This window comes from Mobula birostris, chromosome 6 (genome assembly GCF_030028105.1).
Source record: "Mobula birostris isolate sMobBir1 chromosome 6, sMobBir1.hap1, whole genome shotgun sequence".
NCBI classification, from domain to species: domain Eukaryota; kingdom Metazoa; phylum Chordata; class Chondrichthyes; order Myliobatiformes; family Myliobatidae; genus Mobula; species Mobula birostris.
The window spans coordinates 64,099,154-64,116,238 of record NC_092375.1 but is presented as its reverse complement, the minus strand read 5'-3'; the positions used below and the strand labels follow the sequence as shown (position 1 = coordinate 64,116,238).

At 41.3% G+C, this 17,085-nt stretch overlaps 1 protein-coding gene across 1 annotated transcript in view; it reads right to left on the bottom strand.

The window, feature by feature from the left end:
- The window catches only part of LOC140199805 (interleukin-1 receptor accessory protein-like 1), a 786,158-nt gene that overhangs the window by 55,658 nt on the left and 713,415 nt on the right, over positions 1 to 17,085 (bottom strand). Inside the window, exon 5 of the mRNA XM_072262294.1 lies at positions 3,081 to 3,213. Within this exon, the coding sequence (XP_072118395.1) occupies positions 3,081 to 3,213 (133 nt within the window). The remainder of the gene's footprint in view (positions 1 to 3,080; positions 3,214 to 17,085) is intronic.

Here is a 17,085-nt window from a genome sequence, read left to right as displayed (position 1 = left end):
GAGGAAAGAGGTATTTTCAGCACATTAAGCTGGTCAACTCCAAGCCCTGACCAAGTGCACAAACTAAACTTATGGGAGGACAGGGAAGAGATAGTGGAAGCCTTGTAGTAATATTTGCTATGTCATTAAAAACCAATAGACAGTCATAGCCTTTTCTCCATAGTTGGGTATTTCAAAACCAGAGGGCACAGATATAAGATGGGAGGGATTTAAAAGGGACTGAAAATGTAACTTCTTTCACAGAAGGTAGTGAGCACCTGGAATGAGCTGACAGAGGAAGTGGAGGAGGCAGGTATGTTTGCAACATTTAAAACACATTTTTATAGGTAAATGAAGGGGAGAGACTAAGCGCAAGTGTTATACCTGTCCCTACACCTCCTCTCTTGCCACCATTCAGGGCCCCAAACAGTCCTTCCAAGTGAGGCAACACCTCACTTGTGAGTCTGTTGGGGTCATCTATTGCATCCAGTGCTCCCGGTGTGGCCTCCTCTACATCGGTGAAACCCGACGCAGATTGGGGGACTGCTTCGTCGAGCACCTCCGCTCCATCCGCCACAACAGACAGGATCTCCCAGTAGCCACCCACTTCAACTTTGCTTCCGACTCCCATTCAGATATTTCCATACATGGCCTCCTCTACTGCCATGATGAGACTAAACTCAGGTTGGAGAAGCAACACCTCATATACCGTCTAGGTAGTCTCCAACCCCTTGGTATGAACATAGAATTCTCCAACTTCTGGTAATTCCCTCCCCCTCCCTTCCTCTATCCCTATGTCACTCTGCCCCCTCCCCCAGCTGCCTATCACCTCCCTCATGGTTCCGCCTCCTTCTACTACCCATTGTGTTTTCCCCTATTCCTTCTTCACCTTTCCTGCCTATCACCTCCCTGCTTCCCCTCCCCCACCCCTTTATCTTTCCCCTTACTGGTTTTTCACCTGGCACCTACCAGCCTTCTCCTTCCCACCCTCCCCCCACCTTCCTTATAGGGCCTCTGCCCCTTCTCTCCACAGTCCTGACGAAGGATTCCAGCCCGAAATGTTGACTGATCATTTCCACGGATGCTGCCCGACCTGCTGAGTTCCTCCAACATGTTGTGAGAGTTATGGGTGACTGGGTCTAGCGGGGAGGATGCTGTGGTGGGCATGGACCAGCTGAGTCAAAGGGCCTGTTTCTATGTGTATTTCTCTGAGTCTGTAAGGACCACCAAGGAATGCAGTGGGATATAGATCAGACAGAGAAGTAGCAGATGGAATTAAATCTCGGCAAATGTGTGATATTGCACTTTAGGAGGTCAAATGAAAGGAGAAAGTATACAGTTAATGATAGGTACTTTAATAGCATTTAGATACAGAAGAACCTTGGGGTCCAGGTCCATTGTTCACTGAAAATGTCAATGCAAGGGGATAATGTAGTAAAGAAGACTTACGGAATGCTTACCTTCACTGGTAGGGGTATTGAGCTAAAAGGAAAGGGTGGACAAGAGTTGTGTTATTCTCCTTAGCACGTCAGAAGCTCAGAGACGACATTTAGAGGTTTTTGAAATTGTGAGAGGCATAGTTTGGGTAGCAGTCAGAATCTGTTCCCCAATATAGAAACGATAAATGCCAGAGGGCATACTTTTAAGGTTAGAACGAAGAACTTTAAAGATGGCATGAGGGGCAAATTTTTATGCAAAGAGCAGTAGGGACTTGGAGTAGTTTACAAGAGTAGTAATGAATGAAGCAGTTTGATGGAGTTTAAGAAGCTTGTAGATAGACACATGAATATGAAAGGAATAGAAGGATATGGATGATAACCAGGAGGAGGATATTTAGTATAAATGGCAGCAAGATCGACATAACATTGTGGGTCGAATGGTCTGCAGTGTTCTATGTTCTATGCTCTAATAATTTTGCTTAATGTTTCCAGCTGTTTTAAATGAAAATCTTATTGGAGTTATGAGTGTGAGGTCAAGCTGACCACATACTATTGATGTTAGCAATATTTCCAGGTTGGTATTTCCACTTGGACCCCTCCAAGAGTTAAACACATCTCTGATAATTATAAACAGTTACATAGAAGCTTCTGAGAAACAAAGTGAGTTATGTAAAATGTAGTATTCTACAATGAAAATGATTTACAATAAAAACAACTTTCATGTTTGGTACTGCTCATTCACCATGCAATCTCTTAAAAGTGTTACAAGGCTTTTCAAAAATCAGAAACTAAATGGAAGAACTGTGTTTATCTCTGATTAAACTTGCAGCATCCAGACTTCCAAGAGTAAAGTACATTTTAGTCGAGAGGACCTAATGCAAAAGTTGTAGGCTTGATGTATGCAGCTTTTCATCTTATCAAACTTTTATCAGCTTTCGCTTGGTTTTGAATTCTTGATGTGAATAGAGTTTGCCTAATGCTATTATTTTACTATTCACCACAGTGAATAGTAGATTTCTTTATATTGCATTATGTAATTTGCTGTTCCCTTTTATATGTTGCTGATTTGAACTTATTCACTGAAATAATAAAATAAAAAAAATGGAAGCTCTCAGCAAGCGAGCCAGTATCTGTGTGAAGAAAACAGAATTAACATTTAAGTTCTGCTTTGTTTCTCCAGTTTTACTTTTGCTTTTAGATTTAGATTTCAGATATCCAGCATCTGCAGCTTTTTATTTGCTTTTCCACTAAAATGCTAATATAATAGCTATGGCTGCTCAGGTTTCAGTTAGATCATAGTCCAGCAGAATTAGCATAATGATGCTATGAAAATGTTCATTGAGTTTTACAATACCTGCAAGCTAAAAAAGACTAGGTATTGGTTAAAAGTGTCTGATACTATCAGATTACTTGAATAATCCAAATGATCTTCCTTCATGGAATGAAAACTAATGCTCATATTGGCCTCTTTATGAGCCAAATTTCAATGTTGTTTATTCCTGACAGGGCAACCAGCCTTGCAAATGATGCACATGTCAATAGAATATATAATTTAAAAATACACTTCTGGAACCTTCTGACCATCAACGGTACTGCTTGTCATTGGTTGTCTCAACATTTGAATATTTAGATGCAGAATACATAATTAAAGGCTCTAATTACCTCATGTCACTTTCTCTGGCATGGTTATCATCAAGGTCTTCAATAAACTTCTCTCCCTTCATCCAGTAGATTATGGGGCTGACCTCTCCACCGTAGCCAAAAAACGCTCTGCAAGTGAGGTTGGCAACAATGCCTGTTGAACAAAAAAGAAGACATTTTAGGTACAAGTAGAATTAAGCCAATTTCTTCAAACAGCTCTGACATCTGGTGCTGGAACACAAAGTTATCACTGCAGAAAGATCATCTTACTTTCAGAAACTCTCTTTAATGTAGAAAAGCATTGTGAGAAATCAATGCTACACTTTTGTTTATCCTTACTTGTTTAATGACTCTCTGTCTGCAGAGAAATATACCAAAGTTGCAGAATCCCTTTGAAGATTACTTGAGCAACACATGTCGAAGTTGCTGGTGAATGCAGCAGGCCAGGCAGCATCTCTAGGAAGAGGTACAGTCGACGTTTTAGGCCAAGACCCTTCGTCAGGACTAACTGAAGGAAGAGTTAGTAAGAGATTCGTAGAACTAGCAAACCCCAAGGATGTTGCATTTCTGGAGCTGCACTACAATTGATTTGTGGTTGGTGCTGCATCCATGCAAACTTGCACAGCAGACAAATCCGGAATAGGTATTCAGCCCTTTAGGCTTGCTCTATCATTCCGTAAGATCATGGCTCATCTGACTGTAACTTCAGATTAGTATTCCTACCCACTCTGGTTATCTTATACAATCATTCGTTCATTATGTGCTGTGTCGTATGACGTGGGCAGTAATGGTCTTTCCATGACCATGCTTGTTCTTGGCAAATTTTTCTATGGAAGTGGCTTGCCATTGCCCTATCCTTGGTAGTGACAACTGACCCCACAACAATTAACAATACTCTTCAGAGGTTGTCTGCCTGGTGAAGTGGTTGCATACCCAGGACTTGTGATATGCAGCAGCTGCGCATATGACCATCCACTACCTGCTTCCATGGCTTCACGTGACCCTGATGATGGGGGCTAAGCAGGGGTCCAAGGCTGACCTACAGGCCAGCAGAGAGAGGGAGTGTCTTATGGCTTCTTTGGTAGAGATGTATCTCCACCTGCTACCCAAGTTTACATAATAACTGCTCTGAATTCTCCCTCAACAGTCCCTTTGGAATCTTACTGGTTTCAATTGTGTTACCTAGCCTATCTTGTCCCACCTTCCTTATAAGACAACCTGCTCTTTTATGTTATCACTCTGGTAAAACGTTGCTGAATTGCATCCTTACTTCAGTTGGGTAACAACTGTAAACAATGCTCCAGATGGTCTCCCCAATGTCTTATACAATTGAAAAATAACAATCCTACTTTTGTATTCACTTCCCTCCATAATAACTAAAACAAAACTGTCAGTTTTTCTAATTATCTGTGGTATCTGCATACGAGTCTTTTGTGAACCATGCACTTGGCCACTGAGATCTCTCTGCAGCTCAGAGCTCTGCAGTATCTTACCACTAAGATAATATCCTTTCCATACAGTTAGAATGAAATTACTACTGAGAGAATGGTAGGAACAGTAAAATCATACTTTATTGATGACGTGAAAAGATAAACATATGTAGACACACAGTGAAACAAGATTGAAAAAAATCCCGGACATCTTCTTAAGCATCTTTGTCAAATATCTGTAGATTTCCGGAACATTCTGATGAAATAGAGCAATGAAATTACTCGCAAATACTTCTTAAAATGTATGTTACCAAGAGTGGTCTCACAACACCTTTTCCCAGTGAATAATGATCAAGAACAGGGATGTTTTCAGTTCCTTGTCCAGTTTGTGCTGACTTATGTTATCTCAGCAAACTGTAGACTCCAGCATGACAAGAGTCTTCACCGTGCTCCTTGTTGGAAATGAGGTGCCTCATAAATCGGTCTGGTGAGAGTTTATGTTGGGGGGAATACTCTCTGAAGACCTGCCCTGTGTCTATCCTCTCCCTCTATCTTCGATTGCTCCCTTCTCTCCTGATTCCTTGCCTGCGTTCAATTATGAGGCCCAAGGGCAGCAATACCAGTGCAGCAACTGCATATATCTTCTCTCCAGTCAAACCTAACCATCCAGAGGCAGGAGAAAAGGATATTTTAAAAAATACCCCAAGACTAACTAGCAACCACAAACAAGTCAACGAGGCATTCAACTGTATGATTATGTTGCAAGGCCTACCTTCCTATTATGCCAGGAATTACTTAATTGAATTTGTGATTCATTTCATTAAGTGTTTGCAAGTTAATTCCTGAAAGAGTTGACTTTTAGCCTTGGACTTGAATTTGAATGTTATTCATTGTCATAAATATTCAATCATGCTCCTTGATCACTAAGCAACATGGCAGATGGGGCACTACAAATGACTGGAAAATTGCACGTTGAACAGTTGCTAGGCTCCAGTTTGCAAACACCTAAACTGTCACCCTTCAGACAAATCTGGGTGAAACCTGTGCCAACAGTGAGGTGAGCTCTCCAAAACAAAATTATTTTGGGGTCTGGCTCTTTCAATCTCAATATTCTCATTTAACAAAAAAAATAGCAAACAAGATCTCTGACTTCATTTTTTGCTAACAGTGAAGATCAGAACATGGCTTTAGCATCATTTAATGAGACATTGCATTTAAACTTACAGAATGTTGTGGAAAACCAATAAGTGTACAACATTATATTTACCATACCAACATTATATTTACTGTACTCATGCCCTTCTTGATTGATCTTATTGTAACAAACTGAAGTTAGATCAGTGGACTTCATTAACGACTACAAACTACATCAACAGCGAGCATTCCTCAAAATGGAATATTAGCTTGTCAATGAGCTCTATTTCTTCTTAAATGTATGTTCTCTGGAAGCTATTGATTAATTGATTTCAATGGCTCTGGAGTTTTACATTTTATGCAATGTCTACTAACTGGACTACACACAAAATAATTTCTAGTTATACTGAAGAAACACAAAAAGCGATGCCGGTAGGCTGAAAGAGTGGTAAGTTTTATGTACTTTATATCACTCTCCCTTCAGCACATTAGGAAGTGATGGGGCCAAGCAGCAGACCCTAGTTTGCAAACACCTAAAATGTAGCCCTTCAGATAAATTTGGGTGAACTGTGTATCAACAGTGTGATAAGCTCTCCAAAACGAAATGGATATGGTCTCTGGCTCTCAATTTCAGTATATTCACTTAACAAATTGCAAACATTGTAGTGACATGATTACCAGATTTTTGGCTTTATTTTTTGCCATTAGTGAAGATCTGAACATGGCTTTAGTGTCATTTAATGAGATGTTACATTTAAACCTACAGAAGGTAAAATACATCCATTATGCAACTGTGACAGACCAACAAAAAATGGATCACTAAAAGCAAGGATTGATAATAGTAATTAACTAATGAATTTAAGAGCTTGAATAGTCTACACAGTGCTTTGAGCTTGTTCAGCATTTTGGCTCATCTGCTACATCACACTTCTTTCCCACCCTCTCACATTATCCCTGGATTCCCAGGAGCCTAAAACACAAATATTAGATATCAGCCTTGACCTTCCTGGACAAAATATCATCTATAAATTTATAACACATCCCTGATGGATGCTCCAATTGAGAAACAGTCAGAATGCGAGGGAGCATGAAGAATGTATTTGCCTCGGCAGGATAACTTTCCAAGTTCGATTCACACCAGCTCTAATGAGAGTGTAAAATGCGGGCATAGGTCCCCTCAAGGCCAGGTTAATCCTTTACGTGTACAAAACCTGTGAACTAAATCCAACATAGTTCAAGGATCGAATAAACAGGCGACATGACCCAACTATAACTACATTCTCTATTGTCGTGGACGAGTTATGGCATGACCTTTCTGAATGGAGTCTTCAACCCACGAGCTCCCTTAGTCCAGCAACACTTAGAGTGTGCTCTTGCATGAAGTGCTTGTCAATACGGAAAAAGTAATTGAACTCCTACAATGAAGACAGGAAGCAAAGTGACTGGGAGCATAGGAAAAACATTTCTATGAAGATTTTCCCAGGTTATCTTCAGAAGAGGGCCACTGGATCATCTGGAGAACTGGTTCTTTGTGGCTATTAATGCCACTCCAGTGATAGTTCTGAAGCTGCAGTGAATGATTAGAAGGGAAAGCGAAGAGATTTTTCTAACTAATTTCTGGATGTTTTATTAGGTAATGGAGATATTTGCTTTAGTGACTATGCATCAACATATTTCTCAAATCACTGTTCTATCTTGAGAATAAATGTTTATAGCATAATTTGATATGTCAATCCAGTGCTAGCATTCGATAATTACTACTTCATGATTATTATGCCGAAATTAACTTGGGAAATGCAAATTACCCACAAACTACCCCTTCTGGCATGCCTCTGCTAATCAATGAAGTCTGTACTGCGGTTGCACTGCAAATGATATTATTCTTTGTTTACCTACACCATTTAAAGCTGGCAGTGGAACAGTGGAAAGGGCCAATGGTTTCCATGGTGAGCTCGTAGGAATTATTGGCCAAAGCATGAGTCATTTGATGAACTTTGCAGCATGAATGTGTCATATCTACCACTGCCAAATACTGCAAAGAAGTAAGCATCACAACAGCAGGAGGCTGGGACCCAAGAGCTCCTAGGGTCTTGGAAGCACAGTGTTGAGAATTGAATACTGCCAATCCAATATAATACTACTGCCATCTCAGTTATCTGTACTCAAACGGTCCCAAGGATGATCTGCTGTGACGGAGATGTGGTGGACGTGTTAGGCTTGAATATCAGGCTCCAAGCCATGGCCTCTGAAACTTTTCGATGATTTTAAGTTCCCTGGCCCCCTCTACTTTATTTTCACCATGGATATCCAGTCCCTATATACTTGCATCACCCATCAGGAAGGTCTCAAAGCTCTCTGCTTCTTTCTGGATTCCAGACCTAACCAGTTCCCCTCTACTACCACTCTGCTCCATCTAGCGGAATTAGTCCCTACTCTTAATAATTTCTCCTTTGGCTCCTCCCACTTCCTCCAAACTAAAGGTGTAGCTATGGGCACCCGTATGGGTCCTAGCTATGCCTGCCTGTTGTTGGCTTTGTGGAATAATCTATGTTCCAAACCTATTCTGGTATCTGTCCCCCACTTTTCCTTCGCTACATCGACGACTGCAATGGCGCTGCTTCCTGCACACATGCTGAGCTCGTTGGCTTCATTAATTTTGCCTCCAACTTTCACCCTGCCCTCAAGTTTACCTGGTCCATTTCCGACACCTCCCTCCCCTTTCTAGATCTTTCTGTCTCTACCTCTGGAGACAGCTTATCTACTGATGTCTACTATAAGCCTACTGACTCTCACAGCTGTCTGGACTATTCCTCTTCTCACCCTGTCTCTTGCAAAAATGCCATCCCCTTCTCGCAATTTCTCCATCTCCGCTGCATCTGCTCTCAGGATGAGGCTTTTCATTCCAGGACGAAAGAGATGTCCTCCTTTTTTAAAGAAAGGGGCTTCCCTTCCTCCACCATCAGCTCTGCTCTCAAACGCATCTCCCCCATCTCATGCACATCTGCTCTCACTCCATCCTCCCACCACCCCACTAGGAATAGGGTTCCCCCTGCCCTCACCTACCACCCCACCAGCCTCCGGGTCTAACATATAATCCTCTGTAGCTTCCGCCACCTCCAACGGGATTCCACCACTAAGCACATCATTCCCTCCCTTCCCCCCTCTGCTTTCCGCAGGGATCGCTCCCTACGCGACTTCCTTGTCCCTTCGTCCCCCCATCCCTCCCCACCAATCTCCCTCCTGGCACTTATCCTTGTAAGCGGAACAAGTGCTACACATGCCCTTACACTTCCTCCCTCACTACCATTCAGGGCCCCAGACAGGGGCGACATTTCACCTGTGAGTCGGCTGGGGTGATATACTGGGTCCGGTGCTCCCACTGCGGCCTTCTATATATTGGCGAGACCCGACGCAGACTGGGAGATTGTTTTGCTGAACACCTACACTCTGTCCGCTAGAGAAAGCAGGATCTCCCAGTGGCCACACATTTTAATTCCACGTCCCATTCCCATTTTGATATGTCTATCCATGGCCTCCTCTACTGTCAAGATGAAGCCACACTCAGGTTGGAGGAACAACACCTTATATTCCGTCTGGGTAGCCTCCAACCTGATGGCATGGACATTGACTCCTCAAACTTCCACTAATGCCCCACCTCCTCCTCGTACCCCCATCTTTTTATTTATTTATTTATATATACACATTCTTTTTCTCTCTCTCTCCTTTTTCTCCCTCTATCCCTCTCACTATACCCCTTGCCCATCCTCTGGGTTTCCCCCCTCCCCCTTTCTTTCTCCCTAGGCCTCCTGTCCCATGGTCCTCTCATATCCCTTTTGCCAATCAACTGTCCAGCTCTTGGCTCCATCGCTCCTCCTCCTGTTTTCTACTATCATCTCAGATCTCCCCCTCCCCCTCCCACTTTCAAATCTCTTACTAACTTTTCTTTCAGATAGTCCTGATGAAGGGTCTCGGCCTGAGACGTCGACTGTACCTCTTCCTAGAGATGCTGCCTGGCCTGCTGCGTTCACCAGCAACATTTATGAGTGTTGCTTGAAATTCCAGCATCTGCAGATTTCCTCGTGTTTGCGTTCAAGCCATGGCATAGTGTTTGTACAAGGCACTCAGGAGAACACAAAAATTATCATACTTCGAAAACACTGTGTGGCAATAGGAGACCACTCAAATCAGCTGGCATTCACTTCGTTGTTCAGGTAACCAAAGGGCAATGAGATGGAAGAGTTGAGGAAGGTCGTGTCTGACAATAGGCAGAGGCAAGTGACAGCTACCGATCGGGGTGAGTCTGCCTCACAAAGGCCAGCTGTTCCCGAGTGTCCAGATGTTCACTATGAAGATAGTGTAGATTTAGGACACACCACAAGTCTGAGATTAAGAGTTAACCTCATCTGTTGCTGCACCACAAGGAGAGATCAGAATTGTTGGTATAACACCGCCAATGTTAGGGAAAATCGTTTCCAGGACCAGTAGTTAGTCAGACTTGGCAGAAAATCCAAGACTCAATAGTTCTCAGTCTATGGAATGGGAAAGTTAAGTTACATGTTACACTGTTATGTTTAATATTGTTAACCATCTCTATGTATCCTAATGAGTTTGTCATTATCTAATATTGTCTTTGTTTACATCTATTTTAATAGTACTAAAATTAATCTAAAAACTATTGTACTCACCAGAAAGTCTTTGACAGAAATCAAAACCCCACCACCAGTTTTGCCTTCTGTCAAAGCCTATTCAGGGCAGGTAGTACATCCAGGGAACAGGCCCTCAGGACACCTCTGCATGACCCAGCAGTGCTGAGGTCTGATGAGGTGGGCCCTCTACATCCAGGTGTGATGAGTGGGAGCATCCAGGTGTGATGAGTGGGAGCAAGAGGCATCGCAGCTGGCAACGGGCAGTGGGTTGGTTCCAGCCTGCTCCACCCAATGGAACAAAGTACAGAAAGCTCAAGAGTTTCATCAGGGGTCCAAACAATGTGTGAGTGGATTTAAATCTGGTGAAGAAGGGAAATTTAAAACAAGAATAATGTATTGATTGTGCCACAAGATAGTAAATGGCCTTGGTTGGAGATTACAATGTGTAAAATGCACCAGGACAGGATTAAACTTCAAAGTTCAAAGTGAACTTGTTATCAAGGTACATGTATGTTACCATATACTTCCTTGAAATTCATTTTCATGTAGGTATTTACAGGAAAAATATAGAAACACAAGAGAATTTACAAAAAACTATACATAAATATATGAAGGTGGTAGAGGAGGACACAATACAAGTCTTTTAAGGGACTCCTAGATAGGTACAAGGAGCTTAGAAAAATAGAGGGCTATGTGGTAGGGAATACACGGTTGGCACAACATTGTGGGCTGAAGGGCCTGTAATGTGCTATAGACTTGCAGACATCCCACCTCTCCCGGGAGTCTCCCGCATATCGATAGCGGCTCCCTGATGCCCGCAAATTATACACAATATCCCGGAAATCGATTTTTTAGAGAGGGAAAGGGAGAGGGAAAAAAAAGAAAGAAAGAAAATTAATGAATCCCACTTGATCTCTCTTTGTGCTAAGTAGACCTATCAGTTTTCTCTGTGGGTGGGCTTTACAGTCGACCTCTCTCTCTTCCATATTCCATCAGTTCAATTACTGCCGTCTGTAATGACGCTGAAATGATCCGCACAACTGTCACTGATGAAGTACAAAAGCCTAGCAAAGAAATTCCCAAGGCTGGCGGTGACAACCTGACTACACTAAACTGTCCTATACGGGCTGGGCGCGTTGGTGTCTTAAAGAGGATTAGAGCGGGGTTTAAATTGGAACAAAATTCCAAAATCGTCCACGAAGACATCTTTAAAAACGCGCTTGCAGCAAGCAAATTCTTCGGGTTTTTTTTCCTGAAACACTTCCACTTACAGGTACATCGAAGCCCACAATGGGCTGGGTTTAAGTGCAACTGTTTTCAGAAGTAAAAACGATTTTAATAAATATCCGGCCCCCACCGAGGTCTCGTCATTAGGACAGCGAACTGTTTACCTGTGCTGTGCACTTTATATGCATTTTGAGTTACACTTTATTAAATAATATGGTAATATATTGTTTTATGTGGTGTGCGTGATATATGTATTGTGGCTACACCGTGGTCCGGACAGAGGTTGTTTCATTTGTAGGCAATCACTCAGATGACAATAAAATTGAACTTGAAGATACAGAACTTCTAAATCACTTATTTAAAATCCCCCATTTCGATGTAAAAAAGTAAGTTCTGATCTTGATTATTGCAGGCAATGTGTGTGTGTGTGTGTGTGACTACTGACGTATATGCGATCGACATTGTCCGAATGGACGTTAAGCGGCACACACCTGTAATAAGGATACACCTTATGCTTTTATTTCTTTTAGGGACCACAACATATTAGGGAGGCTAAGTGCAGCGAAAGCTGCTCAAGTATTTCACAGTTCTTTTCAGCAGAAAACCAAAGTCTGGCAGAGAAGGTCACTAGAGCCGAGGTGTACTTTACATCTTTCATCGTTGAGCATAACCTGCCATTCCAGGTGTGTAAGCACACAGGCAAGCTGTTCAGGAAAATGTTTCCTGATTCAGAAATAGCAAAAAACTCTGCCTGCTCATCAACCAAGACAGCAGCCATTGTGAACATGGCACATTAAGACAGAATTCAGAAGTCAGCTGTCTCACAAAACACTTGTGAATCTGATGTCTTGCAAAATTAACAAATTAATTGACACAGACTGCTATGAGGTTGAGACTTCTGGTTGAGACCTCCCTGAAATGAGTTTTTGCAGGGTGGGATGTCTGGATTTGTATGTTTCTATGTTTCTATAAATAGGCAAAAACAGACAACCAACTACTGTGCAAAAGAAGTATCACTGGGCAAATAAAAACTAAATTGAGAACATGCGTTGTCTTTAATTATGGGAAGCCTCATTTTGGACTAGTTGGACATACAGAGGTGGAGGCATGACAAGAGAGTAGCACACCAAAATAACTACATCTGGCATCTGGACAAGGTTCCGGTCCTCTGAACTATCACAGAACAGCATCTGAATAAACAGTAATTTAAAAAAAGATACTTTTGAGCTCAAGGTTCTGGGCAACCAAGTGCATTGCGTTCTGAATTGTGCTGTGAATTGAATTACTGGGTTCAAATCACAAGTGCTGCTGTTTAATTATGGCCAGTAATAAGTATTATTTCTTATTAAATCTGGAAAGATCTCCTTGAAATACTGCAATAATAGCATTTTAAGGAATTTACGTGCAAGATCACCCGTCCCTAGCTTAAATGGCTTATCCCACTGATCCCTATGGAATGAGTGGCAATTAATAGAATAGCATGCTACAGAATATTGCAATTTAAAGCTTAAGATATATCTGTATAAAATGTACTGGAGCAAGAAAGCTTCAGTGTTAAAAGGGGAGCACAAATCTCTCATAATCAACAGTAGTATCTCCTTATTTTCAGTATGTACAGTACTTTCATTAATGTAAGAATAATAAGTGCCACATATTGCAGTTCAACAGTTAGTCAGCCATATTCAACATGGCATCTTGTACATCTTGATGTGATTCTTCTCTCTGATTATTTTGTAGACATTACACAATGAGGTAGACTTACTTTACCAATGGGAAGAACATGAGCAATTTGACTCACATACATATGCACGTTTGTGTGCAAAGACTCAATTGCTGAAAAGAAACCGATGGATGCTGAAACACTAAAAAGCTTGGCACTGTTCATTTGCATGTACGCTACTGCCAGCACAGAGTACTGGTTGTGGCTATTGGTGTCAGATATTTATCTTTATTTTAAAATCACGTCTTGATTAAGGATTGCAACAGCTTTATATAATCAGCTTCAACTGTGTTGAACAATTGTGCCTGAGGTGACCCACTGATGACACATGCTTAATCTTTCTGTCAGATGAAATAAATCAATTTGCTTTTTACTTCAAGCTCATGGATGATCTCCTATTTCTTCAGGGTCTGTTATAATCTTCAATACTTGCACAGCATTTGGGTTTAATTCTTCATTCACTCTAACTCTGTGTAGCCTCATCAAGTAACTTAGCATGTCTGTGAAGAGAGGGTGCTGGGCTGGATCCGGTGTCCAGCATGGAGAGTAAAGCTGTAATGTAAAAGATTGTGAGCTTACTGTAAAGACAATGGAGGCCCAAGAGACCTACATACATGAACAACAATATTTTCATACTGGCAAATAAATCCAAAGTAGGAACACTGTCAAGATTCATTCAGCCTTGTAGCCCGAAACAGTTCCTGGCACTGGATTTTATCTATTGAGATACTTATTAAGCTGACGTCTGTAACATATGTGTGGGTATCTATTTCAGCTGTACGTAATGTCAGGAAAATAATGATTCATTAGTGACGTCGAGAACTGATAAAACACACACATTTTATCCATTGCATTCTCTCTAGCTAATCTGAGCATCTGCTTTAATCATACATATAAGCCATGCAGTTTCATTACACTTCTTACCCTGTTTGGAAAGCACATACTGTATATCTGAACATTATTTTAGGGTTTAAACTCCCTACAGGGTTTTGTCCCATTGCTTTTGCTTCTACTTCTCAATTTGAGGAAGGTATCATATATCTTGGTACTGGCACACAGACTCTGTTCTTTAAAATTCCTCACTCCATGGCCTGAGTTGTAAATGTGCATGTCTCAGTCATTTCACTTTCCTTCTTTACTCAAAAGATGGCTGAACTCAACTCAACTGTATTCACCATATCCATACATTAGTAGCTCAGCAATAGTGCAGTCTAATGTGGAATGTGACATTGTTTTGTAATTCTGAAATTGCTTTGCAAACTGTAGTTTCACATACCAGTTTCTTTACTGCTTTGACAATTCTAAACTATCTCTCTAGTGCACATTTCATGCTATACAGTACCCCTTTGAAGTTTTTATGTTTTATTGTTTTACAATATTGAATCACAGTCAATTTAATTTGGCTCTTTCTCCCACACTGATCAAAAGAAAAGACTATTTTATGTAAAAATGAAAACAAACTTCTCCAAATTGGTCTAAATTTATTACAATTATAAAACACAAAAATAATTGATTGCATAATTACTCACCCCCTTCAAGTTACCATTTAGTAGATGCACCTTTGGCAGCAATTACAGCCTTGAGTCTGTGTGGATAGGTCTCTATCAGCTTTGCACATCTGGACACTGCAATTTTTCCTCATTCTTCTTTACAAAACTGCTTAAGCTCTGTCAGATTGTATGGGGATTGTGAGTAAACAGCCTTTTTTAACTGCAGCCACAAATTCTCAACTGGATTGGAGTCCGGACTCTGACTTGACCACTTGAGGACATTAACTTTGTTGTTTTTAAGCCATTCCTGTGTAGCTTTAGTTTTATGCTTGGGGTCATTGTCTTGCTGGAAAACAAATCTTCTCCCAAGTCGCAGTTCTCTTGCAGACTGTATCAGGGTTTCCTGCAGGATTTCCCTGTATTTTATTGGATTCATTTTACCCTCTACCTTCACAAGCCTTTCAAGGCCCACTGCAGTAAAGCATCACCGCAGCAAGATGCTGCCACCATCATGCATCACAGAAGGGATGGTGTGTTTTTGATGATGTGCAGTGTTTGGCTTATGCCAAACATTGTGTTAATCTGATGGCCAAAAAGCTCAATTGTGATTTCATCTAGGGTTGCCAACTGTCCCGTATTAGCTGGGACATCCCGTATCTTGGGCTAAATTGGTTTGTCCCATATGGGACCGCCCTTATCCCGTATTTCTCCCGCTAAGGTAGAACGTTCCTATGAAACCGTTCGTAAGCCGAAATGGCGTAAAGTACAAAAACAATTACCATTATTTTACATGGGAAAAATTTTTGAGCGTTCCCAGACCCAAAAAATAACCTACCAAATCATACCAACAACACATAAAACCTAAAATAACACTAACACACAGTAAACACAGGAATGACATGATAAATACACAGCCTATATAAAGTAGAAATAATGTATGTACAGTGTATCAGAATTGGGAAGATTAAGCCAAAACCGATTTGTAGAAAAAAATCGGCATGTACACGTATGCGCACGTCACACATGTGCACACAGGTGCCCGCGCAAGGCTTCATGGTCATGGTAGTCTTTCTCGGAGTAAACACAAGTGTCCCGTATTTGACTGCTACTTTTGTCCCTTGAGAAAGTTGGCAACCCTAGTTTCATCAGACCATAGAATCTTCTCCCAGCTGACTTCAGAGTCTCCCACATGCCTTCTGGCAAACTCTAGCTGAAATATCATGTGAGTCTTTTTCAACAGTGACTTTCTCTCTGCCACTCTCCCATAAAGCTGTGATTGGTGAAGCACCTGGGCAACAGTTGTTGTATACATAGTCTCTCCCATCTCAACCACTGAAGTTTGTAATTCATCCAGAGTTGTCACAGGTTTCTTGGTGGCTTCCCTCACTCGTCCCCTTCTTGCACGGTCACTCAGTTTTTGAGGACGGCCTGCTCTGGGCAGATTTAAAACTGTGCCATATTCTTTCCATTTCTTGACAATTGACTTAACTGTACTCCAAGGGATATTCAGTGACTTGGAAATTTTCCTATATCTGCCTCCTGAGTTGTGCTTTTCAATAACCTTTTCATGGAGTTGCTTGGAGTGTTCTTTTGTCTTCATGGTGTCATTTTTGCTATGATATTGACTCACCAGCAGTTGGACATTCTTTTTCTTCTGACTTTTAATGGCAGTTGACAATCCAACCTAAAGGTGCAGAACCACCACAACTGGACAGAAGTGTGTTGTAGAAAGTTGGGAAATGAAACCTCTACCGGTTCTTTATCAAATGAAACTAAATTACCCCAAAAGCCCTATAGATTGTAAATAATGAAAGACAATATTGTGAATTAAAGTCACTGTCATAACTTAGTAAAGTTTTTAAGTGACCCAAAGATAGTGGTGCAACCTACATTTGTTTTCTTTCAACTTTATATCCTTTCATTGTAAAAGAATGTATTCAACTTTTTCACAATGATGACAAAACCTACACTCCCCAGAGTGGTGTTTTCCAATAAGTTATAAGGAATAATTAAGCATAGTATGCCCAATTATAAATCAAGTCAGTATAATTCCTTCCTTTCTTGTTCCATCCCCTTCTCCCATGAATCCAACAGTTTTATGCGGTCTGCAAAGGTGTCTCCACTGATGCCCATTATCTCACAAGCCTCGCCATAGTCCCCTAATTCTTAGCCCCACTAACACCTTGGCTTCTGCTTTGCTGAGTGTATGGTCTATATCCAGAGTTGACCTTTTAACAGCTTTTTTGGCCAAACTTCAACCTGCTCATTTCCCTCAACACCTCTGTGTTGCTGGCACCCATCAGAAGAAAACATGTAAATCAATACTTCAAATGTGAAATGAAGTTTGAAGAGCCTCCAGCAGTAAATCTGATGACTGTT